Source organism: Ammospiza nelsoni, chromosome Z (genome assembly GCF_027579445.1).
Source record: "Ammospiza nelsoni isolate bAmmNel1 chromosome Z, bAmmNel1.pri, whole genome shotgun sequence".
Classification (NCBI taxonomy): Eukaryota; Metazoa; Chordata; class Aves; order Passeriformes; family Passerellidae; genus Ammospiza; species Ammospiza nelsoni.
In genome coordinates, this window is record NC_080669.1 from 36,324,962 (window position 1) to 36,346,263 (window position 21,302).

The 21,302-nt window shown below is 41.5% G+C and overlaps 1 protein-coding gene across 2 annotated transcripts; it reads right to left on the bottom strand.

Moving 5' to 3' along the window:
• Positions 1–1,105: 1,105 nt before the first annotated feature.
• Positions 1,106–20,155, bottom strand: ACER2 (alkaline ceramidase 2). Of its 2 annotated transcripts, none has more exons than XM_059492914.1 (6): positions 19,946–20,155; positions 14,112–14,226; positions 13,120–13,261; positions 9,249–9,386; positions 5,241–5,378; positions 1,106–4,542 (listed from the first exon to the last, which is right to left on the bottom strand). In XM_059492914.1, exons 1-6 carry the CDS (start codon positions 20,051–20,053, stop codon positions 4,356–4,358), a joined length of 828 nt encoding a protein of 275 aa, XP_059348897.1. In that variant the 5' UTR covers positions 20,054–20,155; the 3' UTR covers positions 1,106–4,355. The 2 variants fall into 2 exon arrangements, with proteins under 2 accessions (XP_059348897.1, XP_059348898.1); XM_059492915.1 differs by lacking the exon at positions 19,946–20,155 and adding an exon at positions 15,855–16,016.
• Between the last annotated feature and the right edge of the window lie 1,147 nt (positions 20,156–21,302).

A 21,302-nucleotide genomic window follows, 5' to 3' on the forward strand; every position in this document is an offset into this window, starting at 1 on the left:
CTTCTATAGCCACATGGACAGAAAATACCCCGTTGTAGAAAAAAACTAAATTAGGTAGACACAACTTGTTTTTAACCAACACCTACTCATCTCCTCACTACATACTGGAAGTTTACAAACAGGTTTTTATGGTTTCTGAGTTTGTGACGTGGAAGTCACCTCCTTCAAACTGCAGTCTTTCTCAGCTTGCACTGTGACAGCCTGGAGCACAGCAATACAAGACATTGCCAACCAACCTCTTGATGGAGTTTCTGCCTTGTAAGTTTGGAGCAAAATGTTGATCTCTGTGTGTTACACAAGAAAGTAATTCCTCTATCTCTGGAACAGAAGCATGTGAAATTCCTTCCATGTGTAAGGAACTCCAGATGCTGTAGCTGGTACAAACTACAGGAAAAGCAAATCCAGAACCTGAGCACTGCTTAGATTTCCTTCCTGGGTAAATTGTCTATTATTTTAACAATAGCTTGTCTCAGAGGCCTGGCTTTTTTACCTGACCATCTTTTGCACAGTTAGTAGAAAATTACCTGCAAGGCTCTTGCCTTTGTCAGATTTGGACAAAATAAGCATGGAGCTCTGAAGCTGTCGGGGAAGTGTAGTGGTATGATGATGTTCCTCTTATCTCCATGGGAAACCATGTCCATAAATTCCACATAAGAGCAGACTGAGTGACACAACAATGTATGAACCAACCCACCAGCTGTTTTTGAATTTTTAGCAGCTACAGACATTAATTCTGAGTGAGTAACATTCTTGAATTACAGCTATGCTTTCACACAACAGTTATTTCTAGCTTGATTATAATTGCTTATGAGGACCATGAATGTCTCAAAAATGGTCTTTTAAATGATGTGAGAGGAACCATGGTAAAAGGGAAGCAGGAGGGGAAGGGAGGGGCAAGGCTACCATGTAGCCACAACCTCACTCCCTTAAATTCAAAGTGCAATCTTAGGTAACACTGAAGATCCCCACTTTGTTCTCCCAGATGTACACACTCTGACCCAGTTTTGTCTATTTGTGGAAATACAGGCCACTTATTTTTAACCATTTATTGCTACTTGCCTTAATTGATTCACAGGCTTGCAGTTTTCAAATAGTTGTACTAGTTGCAAAAAACCGTTTGATACACAAAGAAATCACTATCTCACTAATTAATGATCTTCTATTTAATGCAGTCACCCCCTTCCTCACTGAGTCAGAATTGCTGATAACTGTAAGGAAACAATTATCCTTTTATTTTAAGGCATTATACTGGCAGTTACATTCTTCTCCACAAACATGATGCCTGAAAAAGCAAACAATATTTGCTCCAAATACAGTTTAATGTTGCAAAGTATTACATGTTTTCCACAAACATTTAGTATACAGACTTAAATGGAGACGGAAGGAACCCCCAATCCTACACCAGTCCTAACAGTACTTCTTGAGTTGTTAATGACTGCAAACTGGGTGTTTGCTACCACTGAAAACTAACCATCCTTTTGTAAAAAAACCTAAGTTCAACATTCAAGGAATGATGGATATCACATGTCAATATTTACAATACTGTGTTGAGTGTATTACATCCCACAAAACAGACTAAAATACCACCTGAAGCTAAACACCAGGAACTACTCACCTCCTGCTGGCAGGGGAAGAAAACATTCTGGGCATTTAAAACCTGCAGGTGCATATAAATTACTTTATACTGCAATGTAATACAGCTCCTTGTGCATTCTCTATCAATCTGTACAATCCAGTGCACAAACCCTTCTGTATGTCAACCATATACTTGAGTACTAATATTATTGTGTAGGTGCAATCTGTAAAATTGTGAATCTTGTAAAAATTGTATGTTTTTTATTTTTTAAAATAAGTGTAGTTATGTAGTTTCAGTTATATATGCTAATACTAATTAAATGTAAAGTGTGATAGCTAAATAGATGATAGCTAAATCGGAAAGTGGTGAGCTGCTGCTACAGAAAAATACTCCAACCAATTCTACAGTGAAACTTTGAACAACACATAGTGGCCTTTGTTCACAAAATCTCCCATAAAGGATAAAAAGGCTAGATAATAAAAATACAGAAGGTTATTCTTGGCCTGTTATCTGCATTTATTTACTTCTTCAATAGCTGAATGCCCTACAGAGATTTTTTTTAAATTACAAAATTACTTCTTTGTGAGTAGTCAGACCCTGCAGAATAGAAGACAGCAACTGACAGCAGATTAACTAGAGCCCTTTGAGTCAGAGGTTGCTTTCAAGCAAAATATTAAGTAGAAAGGCTCAAATTTTTTGAATAGTACGCTATGTCCGCAGTTATTAGGTTCTCAAGCAATACTGAAAAAACAACTCACTTACCATAACATAATAATTTAGCAAACACTATCAAAAAGTCTTACTCAAAGTAGGACCATGTTAGGCATCAGAAAACTTAGCTGGGTTCCAGCCAGCACCCTACCTGTATAAGGATCTAATAATAGAACTTTTAATACCTGAGAAGTGTTTGAAGCTGAGCATTTCGTAATTGGGGGAGAGGAAGGAAAAGGAAAAAATAGCTGTGTTTCAAAGAGTAACAAACATCACTACATACATTTTTATAAATAGGTTTCATACAAAAGTTGTATCACCTTGTGTCAAAAAAAGATGTTTCAAATCTACTACCAAGTGGTATAAATATGAACTGTTCCATTAGAAAAATTTTATGCTGCTTTTATGATTTTGCAGTCATCTACTGCAGTAGTCTACTCATCTATTTTGAAGGTCTCATGAAAAAACGTCTTATCTCCCACTAACAATTTGCTTCAAGAGTAAGCATACACCTTACTTCTTGCTTTCTAAGCATAAATTTTAATACAAAAGTTTTAAAGGTTTCAAAATGCTTGAAAATTAATTCAGCCCAAAGTTCTTGCTAAAAGTAACTTTCATAAAGATGACACAGCACAGAATACATTTTTGCATTGATAAAAAACAAAACATAAGACATGTAAACAAAAGAGAAAACCATATTTCATGGTCTAATGCTAAAAAAGGAAATAACACATTAATAGAAGTGTACATTCAAAGCCTTAACCCACTTAGAGTTTTGATATCAGAGTTCTGAGGAATGTGAATAGACCCTTTTTTCTCCAAAACTGCAGGTATTAGCAGCTACAATTGCTCATACTTGAAAAACATGCCGAACTTTGCACCATTTTTTTAAACAGGCCTTGTATTAATTGCTTGCAAGAACTATAGCCATTCCTGAACCTCAACACTAATAATCTTAAAACTAAATGGACCTAGACACCCCTTATCTTTACAAAATGGACTGAAAAAACCTGGAAAATCCCAATCTTTTGCAAGAATGCAAGATTCAATATTACATCTCACAGCTCACTGAAATGTAGGTCTTCAGCTTGTTTTTTAAGCAGTTATCTACTTTTTTCCTAAGTATAACTAGCAGAGCTCTGGACTATTTTTGACATCACTTGGAATGAATTGGTGAGAAGTCAGCTCTTAAATTAGATGTGCAGCTAGGCATCTAGGAGTCTTTATAGTTTAATCACACTGTCAGTCAATGCTGACCTGAGATGATACTGAAGATAATTTTCACACTTCTGTGAGCACTTCAATGCCAAATTCAAGACCAAACATGTCTCAAGAGGTAGAGAGGGATTCTGTGACATTTCTGCAAGAAAATATGCAGCATACAAGTATTCACAGGACAGTGGAAATACAATAAAATCCTCAAACTACTACATAGTTTTAGGGACTTCTGTTAGCTCCCTCTGCATTTACACTGCCTAATTGCACTTACATAGAAATCCAGCTGCAAACACTCATCTCCTGCTGTACTTGAGGAAGCAACCATGTATTCTGTGATCCAAAGTGATGCACAGCCTGGGTTCCACACAGCCTGGGTACACCAGGCTGGGAATAGCATGGGCTTCGAGCACACTCTTGTGGCCATGTGTAAGTGCAGCAAAATCAGAGCTAAGAAGGACACAGGATGGCACGTAGGCATCTTGGACTGCCTTCTTTCGCAAAGGAAGTTACAAAAGAAGTGGATCAAGCACCAAAGGTGACCTACTACAAAAAGATCATTCTTTGACCCTGGTATTTGAGAAGAGCTTTTATCAAGAGAAATGCTACATCAAAAACACAGTGCAAAAAACAAAGAAGCCATTTTGTTACTTTAGTGTTCAAGTGCCCCCATGTTCCTGCTTCCTCTCTTTTCTTCAGAGAGGAATGAACACACTTCTCTTCCCATGACACTTGAAGTACTGCCTATCTTAGGAAGAAAAGAAAATACAACACTAGTAATTTATCATTATATAAATATTCTCTGTGCTGGAATATAAGTTGAAAATCCATCCCCATTCCATGGCCTCCAAGTTCATGCAATCTTCACAGATGTTCTTTTGTGTGCGCAGAGGAGCGTGACGTAGGGAACTCCAATGAATGCCCACCTTTCACTGGGCCAGAACTTTATGACAGGGCCCTGCTCGGGGATCTCGGAGGCAGCATCAAAGTAAGCAAAGCAGACACATCCTAGATATGCCGCAAGGCAAATCAAAATGTGCCTGAGAACAGCCACCCACACACCAAGATAGGACAAAAAAAAGGAAAGAAAAAAATAATCAGTAACATAAATTCAGTAAAGTAATCAACTGTATCACCATACTTTAAAATCAGTCAGTCCTTCAGCATCTTTTCACAAGCCCCACATAGGATTGTTGTCTGTCCTTTGCATGGAGGCAAAGAATATTTGGAAAGGAAAACCACAAAACTGTAGTTTATCCCTGGTCTAAACGGGCTCCAGTTTTTTGGCTTCTCTTCACCTGTCATATTTGTGCAGAAATGCTGAGATATGGCACCTCAAGTAAGTAACCATGATTTGCTGGGTGGTAAAAGAAAAAAAGCATCAATGCCCTTTACTGCTTCTCCACTTCATCATCATTAATTAATCACTAATCCTCATTCATCATGAGGATTACCATCATCATCTATGGCAGTTTAAGTTTTCATAGTCACAGCTATGGTTTTTAGTAACCAGTATGGCATGGAATTCAGTTACAATTAATGAATGTAGTGGCTTAAGAATACAACCAGGCCTAAATCTGCCACCCTGAATAGCACAAGACTTGTTCTGGGCTTATAAAATCTTACTATATATTCTGTCTAGAGCTAACCAGAAATAGCCACAAGCAGCACAGAAGGGTAATGTGGTGAGAATGGATCATATTTGAATCAAATTCTGGACTTTATACACACCACTTACCATACACAGTGCAAATAGGGAAAGTTAAATGAGGACCAGATCTCACAAAACGCTTTGTCACTGATCCAGCAGAAAAGAGCTAGCATCCACCAAAGACCTGAAAAGAGACCCAGTTTGTATACACGCAGGTTTTCACACCTAAGGAGAAAAACATACATAAATATTTATAAAACAATGTCAGACATGCATCATTAAAATGATTCCACCATAAATGTACTTAAAATATTATCTTCATTTACAGTCTGGCTCTGATGCAAGGCAGAGATGAGGTAACAAAACAAGCCTCTTTATCAGTAGCTGTGTTTTAAGACACATTATTGTCTTAAATACCAGTGTATCAATGGTCGGCAAACATCAAATTATTCCTATACCTAGGAAGGGGTGTGACTAGTGATTAGTTACATATGCTGTTCATTAACCACCAGCCATGCAGCAAATGGTCAGATTTGCTTGTATTTGTTAGTGTATAAAGACTTCTGTTAATGCTAAGGCATTTATATTCTTCAGTGAGAGGTACTACTGTTCCTAACAGCATTAAACCATGAACCTAAGCAGATAGGCACATGAATCAATTTTGTTTTTCTGATGGATAAAACCAGACTACTGAGATGGAGTACTTGTGTGCTCTGACAAAGGAAAGGGTGTGTGTATTGAGATGAGGGTTTCCTGGACATATCTGAAGGAGATAAACACATGCAACTGCATCCCTTTTAAGAGGGTTTGAGGGTTAAGAGGGATAAGAGGTTTGGCCTCACACTTAAGGTCTTTTAGTCAGGACCTGACTACCTGAATTCCAAGAGGAAAAGGCAATTAACCTGTGTGGTTTAAAGAATTCAAGGCTGCAAAGGAAAACTGGAGACTTACTTACCCCGTACAAGATCAGCCATAGCAAAGGTACAGACTGTAAAGACAGGTTTGCTCAGTGCCACCATCACATACTACAAATTTCTTTTATAAACTTAAGACAATATTGTAGAGTGCTCTGCAAAGGACTACCTTAAGGTGGAAAGATCACAACGAGAAGAGCACAGCCTGCTGATCTCTGTAATACCCCTGGGTTTTCTGAGATCAGCCATCATGGAGTTTTCAGTTTCTGCAGTAACTGTGCTTCAGATGGGTGAGGACATGCTTGCTGACGAAGCAGGAGACTGCTTCTACTACAATGAAGAGACATAATGCAAATACCACCTGGACATGTAGCCTTTCTTTTATTTCTCAACAGACATGGATACTAATAAGAACTAAAATAGGACTTGTTAGCTGAGGGTCTAAAAGACATATTCATGCTGCCCTTATCCTATCCTACTCTATTCTGAAAGATAATGGATCCCACAAATCTTCTGCTTCCATTTCCCTTTCATCTACACTGCACAATATTCTCTGCTTAACAAAACAGTTATTCAAATTTCAGTATTCAGTATTTCTGCAAACATTTGTGAGATCCAGTCATTTGCTATTTATGTAAATACATACTTCCAGCAGCATTATCTTCTGATATCTTGAAACCCACAAAAAAGCATTACAGCTTTTCTTCAAACCAGTGCAATGTTGATTAATTGAATTTCACACAGATATCTCCCTTTCTATCCTAAGGAATATTTAAACTTTTAACTAGCTTAACCTTTTAGTCAAGGGAATAAAGAAACCAGCAGTAATGAAGCAAGGCTCCCCCCAGAGTCAGATTTCTAGTAGAAGAATCAAATAATAATGGTCAGACCAGAAGCTACGGTAAACCTTCACTACTCAAGGCTCAGAAGTCAGCTGAGCAACAATATTCTAGCAACCATCTGCACATGGAGGACATTATCTCCCTAAACAGTTACTAATTTGATGACATTATAATCTCAATGGCTCGGACTAGGCAAATCAAAGGATACACATCCACCTTTCCACTGATTTCACCTTCTAGTGCAGCTTTTTCTTTTTAGATACACAGGAAGGAACTTGTGACAGAAATGAGAATAAAGTTTAACAATTTCTTTGTCTTTCAAGGACACTTGACTACCTTTCACCCTTTTGATCACCTCCTACCCACAATACTTCCCAGCCATACACTCGATCTTACCAGGTCCACATCTAAGAACTTCATGCTCTTTTGCGACAATATTATCTTCTCACCAAAGACAAACATAAAGCAAAAAAATTTTGTTTGGAAACTCAGTAGTTTTGATTCCCCAGAATTCTGTACAAAATTGACACAGTCTAGAATAGGAATAACAACAAGGAGTTGTGGCCTAAAATACCAAAAACTTCAGCATGGAACAAAAGCAATTTTTCCTCCCCAAATATCTATTTCACAGAAAAATTTCCACTGCAGCCTGCCGGACTTGGATGTGAAGTTCCCTCCTGGCTATGGTAGCACAGAATGGAAAAATAGCAAATCTTTTCAATAATGGTTAGATTAATTTTCCTCCTGCAGAAGGGGATGAGATGACTCCTTACCTCCCAGTTTACAAGAATGTAACCCTTTAAATTTCAAAAGGATCAGCATAGCTTAAAAGAAAAGTTTTATTTGTCTTTTGCACTTAAAAATTCATCCACAAATATCAGTAGTATTAAACCATTCCAATGCACAGCCAGAGACGGTCCTATGTCACTTCTGGCCCCTTTTTATCCACCGATTGGAAAATAAGGTCAATCTCTGTCCTTAATTTTCTCCCTGAAAAAAACATGACCAGGAAACTCCAGACATTTTAGTAATATATGACTGTCTTGGGGTGGCTTTGTGATGCTAGATTTCCTCCCAAACCAGGATAATGACCCTGCAGAAAGAGTTTTAAAAAAACAAATACTTACAGGCATACCAATTCCTAGATGTGAAACAACAGTACTCAAACTTAGGAGACACTAACTTGTCCTTTCAAGTTTCTCAGGAGCTCATGCCTGGAAAACTGATACGGAACTGACAGAGAATTCACAGATTATCCCATGCCACAACCAGATGTCCCTCTGCCCTGTCAGTAGTTCTTTGTGCCATAATCAAAATGAGACACCACCAATATTGTTCCACTACTGACCTCGTCCACAACTAACTTGTGCACTGTTTCCAAGTGTCTTTTACCAAAGAAATACACAGAAGGATGCCTAAAGAGAAACGACTCATGAACACCTTTACAAAACATTGTTTGGAGAGGCTTCCATTCTATAGCAGTGGCAGATCATTACAGGGTAATGTAGCAAACAGAAAAGTCTCTATTCTAACAGACACAATTAGAATGAAGACATTTTGTTCTAACTCATTTTGATGGACATATGCAACATATAAGAACAAGTGTAAGTTGTAAAACTTTTCTCAGACAATGGAGAAGAGGTGAGAAAAAACAAGTTCAAATGCTAGTACTCCTCTGGTCCTTTTTGCAGTGGGTGAAGAGATGGAAAAAAGGTCTCTGGACAGCTGCTGGTATCACTATAACAGAACAACTCTCTAAAATGTGGAAATCAGTCTCAGGTTCTTCTCTATTTGCATTCTGGTTTTATGATTTCTACAGCCTTGACTGACACCTATCCTCCAAAATGTAGTGATTAACCTTCTCTTTGTAACTCTGACTCCATCACATTATTCATATCAGATGAGACTCACAGTACAACTTTGGGAGTTGGAAAAACTTCCACATGTGCTTGGGCCTTTCTCCCACTAGCATCCAAACTGCAACCATGCCACCACCTCACCCTTATGCACACTATATAGTAAAAATGCTGTTGATAAAACAAAACCCAGGCCCTAATTTCACAATGAATAAACAAATTTGAGTTAAATCAGGTTGCAGCAAGAGGTATGTTGCAAGAACACACAGAAAATATCTGACCGACTATGAAGTCCTAGGGAAAAGAAATCCTTGTCAAAAAATGTCTGAACTGCCAAGAAAATTTATACTAGATTTGCTCTTGCTTGTGGTAGAAGCATTTCTGATCTGCTGTGACATGCACTGAAGCCAGATATAGTGTATCACCTCACAGTGTCCTAAGGATCTGAGAAGAAAATGCTGCATTCTGGAGAACTGCACTTACCTCTTCAACTCAGCAATGAGCAAAGCTGTGCAGGGAACTCCCAGCGTCATTAGCGAGATGTTGTTAATGGCAGGCTTAATGAAAGCCAGGCAGGTGGTAACTCCAGACAGGACACCCACAGCAGCTTTAAATCGGCTCCTGAGTAGAATTTATATGAGCAGAAAAACTTATTTTAATTCAAAACTTTAAATTACTAAACTCAGAAATTTCAACATTATTAAAATAAGGTAACAAAATTGAGGTCTACCCCTGTACAGAGCACTGTACTTCTTTGAAAATGTTCTGTCTCATCATTCCTCAGGCTCTTAACATGGATTTTTATGGTATTTTCTTATTGTTAATGTCTCAACTTCTACAGCTATGTCACAGCACTCTGAACATTCCTTTATCTCATTAGAGCCTTCAAAGATACTGAAACTTACATACTAAATTGGAACACTTCCTTAATCAAATTCAACAGTAGGTGAGAAATTCCCAGAATTTTTTATAAAACCAAGATTTGGTATATTCTTAGCAAACATGAAATCACTATTGCACCCTATGTAGACAGCCCGACAACTTTTAAATTAAATATATGTTAACTGTTGTTTAAACTCCAGATCTGCATTTCAAACAACCCATTCCAGTCTATGGCTGAAAAAGAGGTATTTTAACTATTGGCCCATAGCTTTTTAAAATTGCTGTCCAAGGATGGCCTTCTATGTTTGAAGTAGGGTCTCAATATATTTGTACGGTACCATTCCATGGCCACAAGTGCTAGGCTCATTTAATTTGCCTTTTGCTTTAAAGGTTTTCATTCTGCTGGAAAGCAACAAGTTATTTAAGTAGGAAGTTCTGATATGACGTGAATGTCTCAATGAGTAAATACATCACAAATTGATCATGATAGATAATAACATTTTCAGCAGTGAAAATTCAAAGTGTGATGAGGATGATCAAAGTGAACAGTACAGCGGTGAGTACATGATACACATAATACTAGAAGATTAGTCAGGCAAAGCAAAAAACTTGAAAGTATTGACCAAACCTGTTCTAGGTTAGGGCTTTGTCTTGGGTTACAATGTAAGGTATGCATTCTATCACCACCAATAGCACCTTCTGATGAGCTGTTAATGGTCAGTTGTTTCCAACAGCTGCTCAATGCACACTCAGCCTAAAGCAGAGTCATCTCCGCTCATGGGCCATAAAGGACTCCCCAGAATGTGCCACAGAATTACATCATCCCACTGTGAGATATCCACCCTGGGGCGAGGTACCTAACATTCTTACCTGTATATAATCTGGGACCTGGGCACCATGATACCACCAGAGGATTCCCAGTGGACAAGAGCTCTCAATGACCACCACTGGACCTCCAAAGAAGAACAAGACCTTTCTACAGGATCACCGCTTCGACAAGATTACATCCCTCACTCCAATGGGACAGCTGTCACCACCCTGACCAACGGGGTCATATTCTGACTTTGTCTGTTTAAGCCAGTGCTTCTGTACTATTGCCTTTATCGCACATTTTTCCTATTAAATTGTAATTCTTACTTGGAATCCCTCACAACATGTTTGTGTGGAGTTAATTCCTTTGGCTGGTTTGCCTTCAAACTAGCACAGGTTTGTTGCCCAGTGTCTGCATACTTCAGAAAGGATTCAAGACCTTCCCTAAAAAGTAACTGTTTTGACACATTCTCTGAGAAGTGAAAGGATATGATAGGATCTTTCAGATCAGTATTTACAGTTTTAACACAAAGTTAAACAGAAACAGTATTTTACCCCAGAAGTGTTGTGATTCCTTTACAAACCAATAGTTTACCATCCTTGTCCATACTGTGAACCTACCCTGCAATATCAGAAGACACTAATTGGCAAAATGTAACCTCTAGGAATCTGAGAGCTCATTTACAGTGTTTACATAAATTACACATAAATTTAGGACTCTGAATTCTTCACTTGAACTGAACATCTAAGAGTCACACAATAAACAAAGACACCACTAAAGCTTGTTAAGTTGATGATGTTCTCTAACAACATTATACTGTAATATGCTGAAGGACTAAATTTACACCAATGCAAAAAAGCCATATAGAATCATAGAAGATGCTGAGTTGGAGGGCACCCAGCAGGATAACACCTCCAATTCCTAGCCCTGCACAGCACCATCCCCAAGAGTCCCCCATATGCCTGAGAGCACTGTCCAAACGCTTCTTGAACTGTCAGGCTGGTGCTGTGACCACTTCCCTGGGGAGCTGTTCCAGCGCCCAACCACACTCTTGGGTGAAAAACCTTTTCCTGATATTCCACCTAAACCTCCCCTGACTCAACTTCAGGACATTCCCTCAGGTCCTGTCACTGGTCACCACAGAAGGGAGACTGGCTCTTGCCGTCACTAAGGTGTTGAAGACTACAGTGAAGTCTCCCCTCAATCTTGTTTTCACCAAACTGAGCAGACCAAGTGACCTCAGCCACTTCTCACACAGCTTCCCCTCAAGGCCCTCCACCATCCTTGTTACCTCCTTTGGATACTCTCTAATATTTTAATGTTTTTCTTATATTGCAGGTGCCCAAACCAGCCCCCAGCACAGGAGGTGAGGCTGCCCCAGCTCAGAGCAGAGCAGGACAATCCCCTCCCTTGCCCAGCTGTGATGCTGTGCCTGATGCACCCCAGGACAGGGTTGGCCCTCCTGGCTGCCAGGGCACTGCTGACCCATGTTCAACTTGCCAGGATCCCCAGGTCCCTTTCCATGGCACTGCTTACAGCACCTCATTCCCAGTCGGTCCATACATTCAGGATTGCCCCATCTCAGAATCCAGCAATTTCTCTTGCTGAACTTCACCTGGTTGGTGATTGCTGTCATTTGTTGAGGCCTCTCTGCCCTCACGGAATTTAACAGCTCCTCCCAATTTGGTGTGGTCATGAAACTTACTTAGTATTCCTTCCAGTCTTGTGTCAAAGTCCAAGTCATTTATGATGATGCTGAAGAGAAGTGGGCCATGCACATAGGCTGTATACAGTAATTACAGGTACACTGTACCCAGTGCAAGCTATTTTGAGGTATGGTCAGTCTAGGCACCAAACTTCTCTCCATGCATTAGCAACTTCTAATCTGGCATATTGTCAAGAATAAACCAACCAACCAAAACCCCCAACAATCAAACAAACAAATAAAATTTTCATGCAGAGAGTAACACTGTAAGAATGCAATAGGCAACAGTCTTAGCAATCTTCAGAGAGAACAACACTGATGCTGCAAATCAAGCCTCTCCATTACCTCATCTTCTTTACTGCATAAAAGAGCAACACAATGGTTTTATTGTGGAGGGGGGCAAACCACAATCAAATGGTTTAAACTGGCTATAAAGTATTTTTTTATACCTGCAAGAAAAAAAAAACCCTTTACAACAATAGATTTCTAAAGAAACACTTAGCCTTTGAATACCGAAACACCATTTTTAATCACCATTTTAAAAATTCACATGAACATTAAGCCGACTTTCATAGGTTCACTTGTATATATCCTTCAGGATATACAAAAGGAAGAGTAAAGGATGGCTTCTCCTACATTAGCTGTAAGTTATATAAACTACCCATCATACCCATCATCTCCCTAGAATCAACAAGAAGAGACATTTCCAGAGGCAAGTCATCTCATCTAATCACCTGAAGTTACAGGACACAAATCCCACTACCAGCAACTGCTGACTCAGGAATTTTGAACAAAATGGGCTGAATGACATACAAGCAACTGCAAGACAATGGAGAGAGAAAAATAGCAGTGACAGTGGTAAGATTGATAACTTGGTGCAATTATGTGCAGATTTAAGTGTTGGCACAGGAAGTTTCAAAAAACATGAAAGTGCATATGTACCATTGTATGATTACCTGTCATTGCGAAAAACTCTGGGCAGGTATCTCCTAGGGAACCACATGGCAAGAGCACACATCAGAACCCAGAGAATAGCCAGCTCATCCAGCATCTGGCCCAAGAAACTGAGGGTAGCATGAAAATAAACAGATCCAATTCCTGGACGAATGAATCAAGAGACAGTATTATGAACAGCTGCAGTACTGGAATAGACTGAAACACCCTGCTCACACTCAGAATGTCACAGGAAATGGTAGCTACAGGAAATGGTCTACAAAAGGTTACAAAAAACACCAACTTTACTAAGAGGCAATCCAAGCTATCATACTCTTGCTAATCATGAAGAAAAAGTACATTACAAAAGTAGATTACAAAAGTAGCAGCTAAAAATGTAAGCTCCTACTAGAAAAGATGTGCCTGAAGAAACACCATGTGGAAAAGTATAAAGCAAAACCAATTAAAAAATAAATGCCAAATGCTGCTTTGGAATTTTCTCAATAGCACAAGAATGGGTAAGAAAAGAGAAAAAGCAGCAGTATCATGGATACTCTCTACCCATGATACTGATTTACATACAGGTGGAAAGTGTTCCACTACCCCAGAGGGCTCAGACTATCCCCTTGAAGTGCCTCCAGGAATGAACAAAATTCAGAATCTCACATCTACATCTCTGGGCCTTTTCAGTACAAACGCTATTCCTCTCCTAAGTTGCACTGGCACTTCAGCTTTTATTTAAGCAATGAAAACCCAAACACAAGAAAAAAAAAAAGTATTCAAGGAAGGACTGGAAGGGAACAAAACTATTGTCAAATTTCCCATCAACCTCAGTTTGCAGAAGGCATTTTCCCTCCAGAAATTATGGCTGCTTTGGCTTTAAACAAATACAAGCAAATTCTTCCATAGATATCAGGACTGCTTTGTTTTAAAAAACAGTCAAGTACAAGCAGGAAAAACTGATGTCCTCTCTCAGTTCACACAGGAGTTGGCAAATACAGAGTAATCAACTTACCAACCACGACTAGCAGAATCCATATTAAATATATTCCACTGTTGAAGCAGACTGCGTATTGACGGAACAAGCACATACATATGGGTGGTAAAATGAAAAACAAGATGTTGCTTATCTAGGAAAAAAAAACAAACAGTCTCAGAAAGACAGAAAATAAACAAATCTTAAATATCTTTAGGCTTTCTATAATACCATTTTGTCATTCAGTGAAGCCCCAGTTCAACAAATTATGACCCACTGTTTCTGCCTAAGCTGAGCTGTTTTTGCAAAAGCATTGATTTGTTTTGTTTAACATCATTAAATTAGTAGCAGTATAAAAACTTTCAACAATGTAAGATGTGGCTCTTCAAGTCACAACTCAAGTCAATTCCCAAAGGAGTTTCATTGAGAATATACATTCGAGACTGTGTACAAGATCAAGCTATTGAGGACCAGTGACCTGTCCTCTCACTGGCTATCAAGCCTAGCATGGAAAAAGCACTAGAAGTACTGACACAAGACAGAGCTAGACAAGCTTCGTGGAAGTCAAATTATTGAGCAATAGTTATTGTCTGGGAAGGTCTGAAATACAATGCTAGACTAAGAGTTAGAACCCTTTTTGTACAGGGTAAAGAATGCCTGGAGCTTTAAGTCCTTTTACACTTCAATTTTTTTTCCCTTGGTTCTACACTACAGAACATGACTGAAAACTAGTTATAGGAAGGTGGAAAGGCTATAATTAGGACGACTGCAAGGTGGTCTAATTTTTTAATTCAATATGCTTGATTTGAATAGAGACATGTTTTCTGTTTTTTCTTGCTTACAAACAATCTAAAGGATGATTCTGTAAATACTGGATACAGTTTACTATCAATTAGCAGGAACTTTCATTGTAGTAGTGATCACTTGGCTCTTCCCAGGAGCTGCCAGTGCCGAGAGCCAGCCATGGCACAGTAATTGAGCAGTTATGAAAAGACTCTATTGCCGCTTCACAATGGGCCAAAGGACAGGAGGAGTCTCCACCCTCAGCTTTCTCATGTTTGCCTGCCGAGCCCAAGCACAACAGAATATCACCTGTGACAAAACTGCTCTCAAGCTGATGTAGAAAATAACTCTCGGTCAAAAAAAATCCTTTGGGACAGATTGCCTCTTCACAGGTTACAAACTTGTGCCAACAATAATGAAAATTTAGTGGAGTACTAGTTAAAGAATAACATCGGAATTTTTTCATTCACCTACTGTTGTCAACCTCTTAACACAGTCTGAGAAAAGATTTTAAGAGGCAGATCAAGTTGTTTAAACTCATGTAAAGCAACCTACACATTCAACAAAAACAGGTTCACGTGAGAAACTTTCATACACAAAACACCCCACTCAGTCTCCATGCAGCAGAGACTGCCAGCAAAGTTGAGAATACCGTCATGGACCAGGATCCCAGTGCATGATGTCCTGGCACATACACAGAACAGGAAGACTTCCCTCACTCCAAAGCAGGTAGGAAGCATATACAGTGACAGCAGGGATGATGGAATATGAATGAGTCCTCTGGGGGCCTGGGAGTGCCCTATGCTTTTTAGGCTTTTACACACAGTTAGGCTGAAGGGAGGTGTCAAGGGGCAAAAATAGGTGGTTATAAACCAAGTGTTTGGAAGAAAACTTTTCCATCTCTACAGTTGCAACTGACCACCATCTATCAAAATTTGGCTAGAAAGTCCTTATTCCAACTAGGAACAAGATGATAAAGGACACACTAGATATACTCACCACAAGTGTAGCAATGTAGATTTATGCAAGTGATTAGCCAACAAGGGAGCAGTTATGTGTTATGGTAGTGCTCCTCTGGGAATAAACTCCCACTCATGCTAAGGTCCTGCCTGCAAATGCAAGAAATCCCTTGCAAACTGGAGCCTGAGCATAACTTGTACTCTTTGCAGTGGTCATCAGGAGGATTTCCTAACATCTCAGAAGCTGATATAATTGTAGTACTAAAAAATATTAAAGTATGGCTTCAGAAAGTACACCGCATGAGCATTTTTTAATATTAATACATAATTGGCCTCCATGATTTGGTAATGTACAATTCAAATACTTTGATAATTAAAATAAGTGCAAAAATTTACATCAGTAGTCCAGAAGATTTCCTTTGGCATCTGCAAAAGGCAATGATTAGATGTTACAGTTATGAAAAATAGGCAAGCAGTCCTGCAGTAAGAGTGCATTCTTTTGGTTTCATACAATTCTGGACCTTTAGTTTTAATTTTCAGCTAATTAATTATATAATAGAAATTCAGGACGTAAGCCTATAGGACAGAGAGAATAGGCTTGCTTAGATCATGATCATACAACTTCACTCACATCTGGCCACTGTCTTGACACAGATGCTTCCTGCAGTCCTCATGTATTTGTCACTACTGATTACATCTCCCAGAGAGCAGCTGCAGAATTCAACTACCACAGAAAAACCTACTGCACCATGTCCTTCTGAGCAGAAAGCAAGACTGGACTAAAGTAGCTGCCAGTAACATCAGAGGGTGTGTATTCTGCACATCCTGGTACCTAAACACGACATTCACGTACACTATAACTCTTCTGTGGTAAAAAAGGATGTGGTGGGGAGAGTACAAATACTCTCTCACACTCTTAAGACTACCTCATAACTTTTTATAACTTTTATTTCCATGCCACCGGGGAGCAAAAGAAGAAGAATAAAACCCTCAAAATTCCCTCAGTAAATGGAAATTACAAGTACAACTAAATGCAACATATTGAATTGCCAGATACGGACTCTCCCAGGAAAAAATACTGTTTTCAGTATTTAAAACATAAGCAATATCTTTTATTTTGTAAATACCTCTTCACAGAAAAAATTGTTTTGATCATTTGGAGACATTTGTTATGGTGTGGAGTAGGGTTACACTGCATCAGAACACATTACTTTATTAATTTCAGAAAGAAAAAAATAGAAAAAAATGTACTGTTTTTATAACTATTCTTTCAATTTGAGCTACAGAGCGTTTTGTGGCCTCACTTCAGCTAGACAAAAATCACGTTAAGTCTAGCTTGTGTATGTTTTAAAAAATTAGTTTGATCAACTTATACAAAACTTCCAAACAGTTTTCTCCTACAGATTTAATTCTGTTGAACGCTTTTTGTTTTCTGTTTAAGCCCCACCAGAGTACATAATTAATTTTTTAAAAAATACATAAGCAGCAGATAAGCTGTTCCAGTTTGTGCTTACATGAATACTGCATGAGACCTCAACCACAACTCTGACCTCAGCCATGGCAATTTAAAATGCGGATTAGCAAGGTTTTAATCTAAAGCTTAATGACCCAGATGCCAGAGTCAGGTCTGCTGAAGAGAGCTTCCTGGAACTTCAAGGGAGTTTGAATCAGTCAGAACAAACCCACCCTAGAAGGAATATAATTTAGGTGCTACCTAAGGTACTTTTTAGAGTAGGGCCAAAACTTCGTAACTGTCCTGTAAGCACCTGGTTTTGAGGACACAGTTGCACAATCCCATCAATCCACTGCAACTCACTGTTTTAATTAGCAGAAGTTGCTAACAGAGAAATCAAGCCATAACAATAACTTGGTATTGCTGAAGAGAGCCTAAACATGACTAGTCTCAACACTGCCTCTTGTTCTCCTCCTCTTTCAGCGAACAGCTTACTGATTTGTATACAGCTGCCACAACACAGCAGGCTCCACGGCAAACTTTCTTCTGTGTCTGTCCACCTGTCTGAAGCCTCGGTTATTCATCTGGACACAAGTGCAGCTTCTAGCATTTTGGTAAGCTTCTATACTACTGCTAGTCAGCTCAGTACAGTGCTGTGATTTAATCCCATCCAGCAACTACACACTACCCAGCTGCTTGTTCACTCCCTTCAGAGCAGGATGGAGAAAATCAGAAGGGTAAATGTGAAAAAACTTGTGGGGGTTGAGATAAGAACAGTCCAATAGGGAAAATATAAGCTCCTCACACAAACAAAGTGAAATAAGGAATTCATGCAGCACTCCCCATGGATAGGCAGGTGTTCTCCATCCCAAGCAAAGCAGGGCCCCTATCACACATAACAGTGATTTGGGAAGAGAAATGGCCTAAAGGCACAAACTGCTTCCTTCTCCTTCTTCCAGCTCTACACGCTGATCATGATGCCATATGGCCTGAAAAATCCACCGAGTCAGTTGGAATCAGCTGTCCCAGCTGTGTCCCCTCCAAATGCTTTCTGCACCCCCACCCACTTGCTGGTTGGGTGAGATGAGGAGCAGAAAAGGCCTGAGTAAGCCCTGCTCAGAAGTAATGAAAACATGCCTGAGTTACCAACCCTGTTTCCAGCACAAAACATACCCCCATACCAGGGCCTATAAGGAAAATTCACTCTGCCCCAGACTGAAGCAGCACATACAGTAGAAGGAAACCCATCCCCCTGCATAGCTGGCTACAAAACACATTTGCTGTCTTCAATATCTTGTTTATCCTGACCTTTTCCTCCCTTTGTTTTTGGTTCTTGCACAGTGACATCAGAAACACAAAAAAAGCCGACAGTTTCCCTCACACACCCTCAAAATTCTTCAGTGGCATGGACCAGCCACAGTCTTTGGGACTTTGGCAGCTAAGAACAAGAAGAAAACAAGTTAGCAATGTACACAGTGCACCATGGAATTAATTACTTGCTCTGCATGTACAGAGTCTCCCGGGATACACACTCCATCCGGGGAAGCCAGACACCGATTTCTTCCACTATGTTCTGGCAGTCAAAGAGATGTGGCTTGAAAGGGGAACAGAGTTCAGACAAGGATGGAATTTGGGAAAAAAAAAAAAAAACAAAAAAAAACCAACAAAACCAAAAACCTGCTCACTTTAAAGTACAAGAGACAAAAGCAGTAGCTCCAGCTCCTCATTTGTGCACATACTGCCTCCTATAGAACAGAAAACAGACAGCATTTGCATGTTTGCCCCTGGACAGGTGATTCTCATGGAAGGGCAAACCACCCAAAAGCCCAATGGATTATCTTATTCTAGTGGATCTTTCACTGCCATTCTTTACATCAACAGGAGCACTTCTCCCTTTCCAAGGTATGTGGTAAAGGGCAATCTGGCTCTGCTGCTCTGGCTGTTTTTATAAGTTCTCTCCAGCAGCTGAGAGGTATTGGGAATGTGTGAGAGGACTCAGGGGTAAACTATGACTAACTGGAAAGAAGCAACAATGACATTATTCCTCTTTCCTCTCTTCCATACTCCAGTTGCTCTCTGAAACAGGTATCTCTGTTGCTTCCAAAAATCCACTCCTAACTTCATCCTGCAACCTAAAGGCAAACTCTCCATGAAACCTTTGCCTTCTTGGAGTCAAACATGTCTGGGAGAAACCCAGTTTTGCCTCCAAACACCAAGGTACATTTCAATCTTGACCCATCACTGCTGTGCATGCCCATCAAGGTGCTGACACCTGTTTACGTGAACGGGTGATAGACCAGGGCAATCTAGCACCAAAAACTTGGTGCTTGGCCACCACAAGTCTCAATAGAGACGAGGACAGGCCTTCTACACACTACTTACCGGCAGTAGCATGACTAGAAAATCTCCCCGTTTTATACCTGAGAAACTAGGAAAAATTTTTTTAATTTTAGGCGTGCCAGCGACCGGAGAAGAAAAAGAAGTCGAAAGCCATAGAAAGGCATGCTACAATCCCAGGAAAACTCCGCAGGAGACGAAGCTGGCAGGCAGCAGGAGCGCCCCGGGCTGCAGCGGGTCCTGCCCGCCGCCGCACGCTCGCCCACCCGCAGCCCCCGCCGCCGAGGCGGCCGCCGCTCCCGCTCCGCCGGGCACCGCCGCCGCGCACCGCCGCCACCCACCGTGTTGTAGAACTCGGCGATGGCAGGCACGATGGTGTAGTTGTCCTCACACCAGTCCACCTCCGAGCTGCCGGCCCGCAGCGGGTCCCACCACAGCAGCGCGCCCATCGCGCCCGCCCGACGGCCGCTCCGGCCGGCCCTGCCGCGCCGTGCCCGGCCGCGCCGCGGGGCGGGGACCGCGCTGCCGCCCGCGCCTCTCTCCGCCGCCCGCGCAAGTGGCGGGGCGGGGCGGGGCGGGGCGGGCCCGGGCCGGCCCTCCGCGGGCAGAGGCGGTGGGGCCCCGTTCCGCTTGGGTTTCCCGAGCCTGTGCCGAAGGTGCCGGCCGGTGCGAGGGGTAGTTCCTCGCTCCCCGGCGGCTTTGAGCAGCCAGCTGCTCCACAGGCGTGGGCAGCATGCCCGCTGCCCTTGCACGCCTAGAGATATCTCACACAGAATCACAGAATTGTTACGTGTGGAATGGATCCCTGGAGAGGATCCAGTCCAACCTCTCTCCCAAGGGAGGGTCACCTAAAGTAGGTGACACAGGAACACGTCCAGGTGGGTTTTGAGTGTCTCCAAACAGGGAGACTCCCCAGGCAGCTGTTCCAGTGCTCTGCCACCCTCAGTGTTAAGAAATTCTTCACGTTAACGTGAAACTTCCCGTGTTTTAGTTTAGGGACATTATGCAGTGCCACGGGGCACTACTGCAATTTGTCTGGCGCCATCTTCTGGCACCCACATTTGAGATTTTCCTATGTATTGATGAGATCCTCTTTGTCTTCTCCACACCAACCAGTCCCAGCTCCCAGAGTCTCTCCAACTAAGAGACATGCTCCAGACCCCTGATCATCCTTGTGGCCCTCCGCAGTAGCTCCTTGTCTCTTTCGTGCTGCGGAGGCCAGAACTGGACAAAGGACACCGTGTCAATTCCAGGCGTGTGATGGAGAGGAGCGGCCGCTCCCCGCACGCCCCTGCTCCCATGCGCAGCAAGTGCGGGACACGGCCGGCAGGGAACCGGGAAGCCCATCTGGGTGGGAGGCGCTAATACGGCGCAAAAAACGCGCCTTCCTCGAAAGCCGGTGAGGCGCGTATTGATGGCGCTTATTTTTACAGGTGCCAATGCTCCCAGCCCCGGAGCGCCTGCCTGCTGTCCTCCTGGCCGCTCCTAGGGAACGCTTTCTCCCTGGCGAGCGGCGCCTCACGAAGCCGGTGACAGGCCCGGGCCTGGCCCTGGCAGGAGCCAATTGCCCGAAGTCGGGCGCGCGGCAGCGCCGGGGCCTGGTCACGCACCGCGACCACGCCCCCGCCCGCTCCTCTTGGCCCCGCCCCTCGTCGTAAAAGTCTCGCTCGGCATTGGTCAGCTCAGGTCACGTGGGGC

Bases quoted from the DNA above. Each gene is read 5' to 3' on its own strand.
- ACER2 (XM_059492914.1), bottom strand. From the start codon at position 20,053: ATGGGCGCGCTGCTGTGGTGGGACCCGCTGCGGGCCGGCAGCTCGGAG. The intron at 14,227-19,945 runs GTGGGTGGCGGC...TTTTTTTCCTAG, and splicing joins TCGCCGAGTTCTACAACACG to ATAAGCAACATCTTGTTTTT. The intron at 9,387-13,119 runs GTAATCATACAA...AATTCTACTCAG, and splicing joins AGAGTTTTTCGCAATGACAG to GAGCCGATTTAAAGCTGCTG.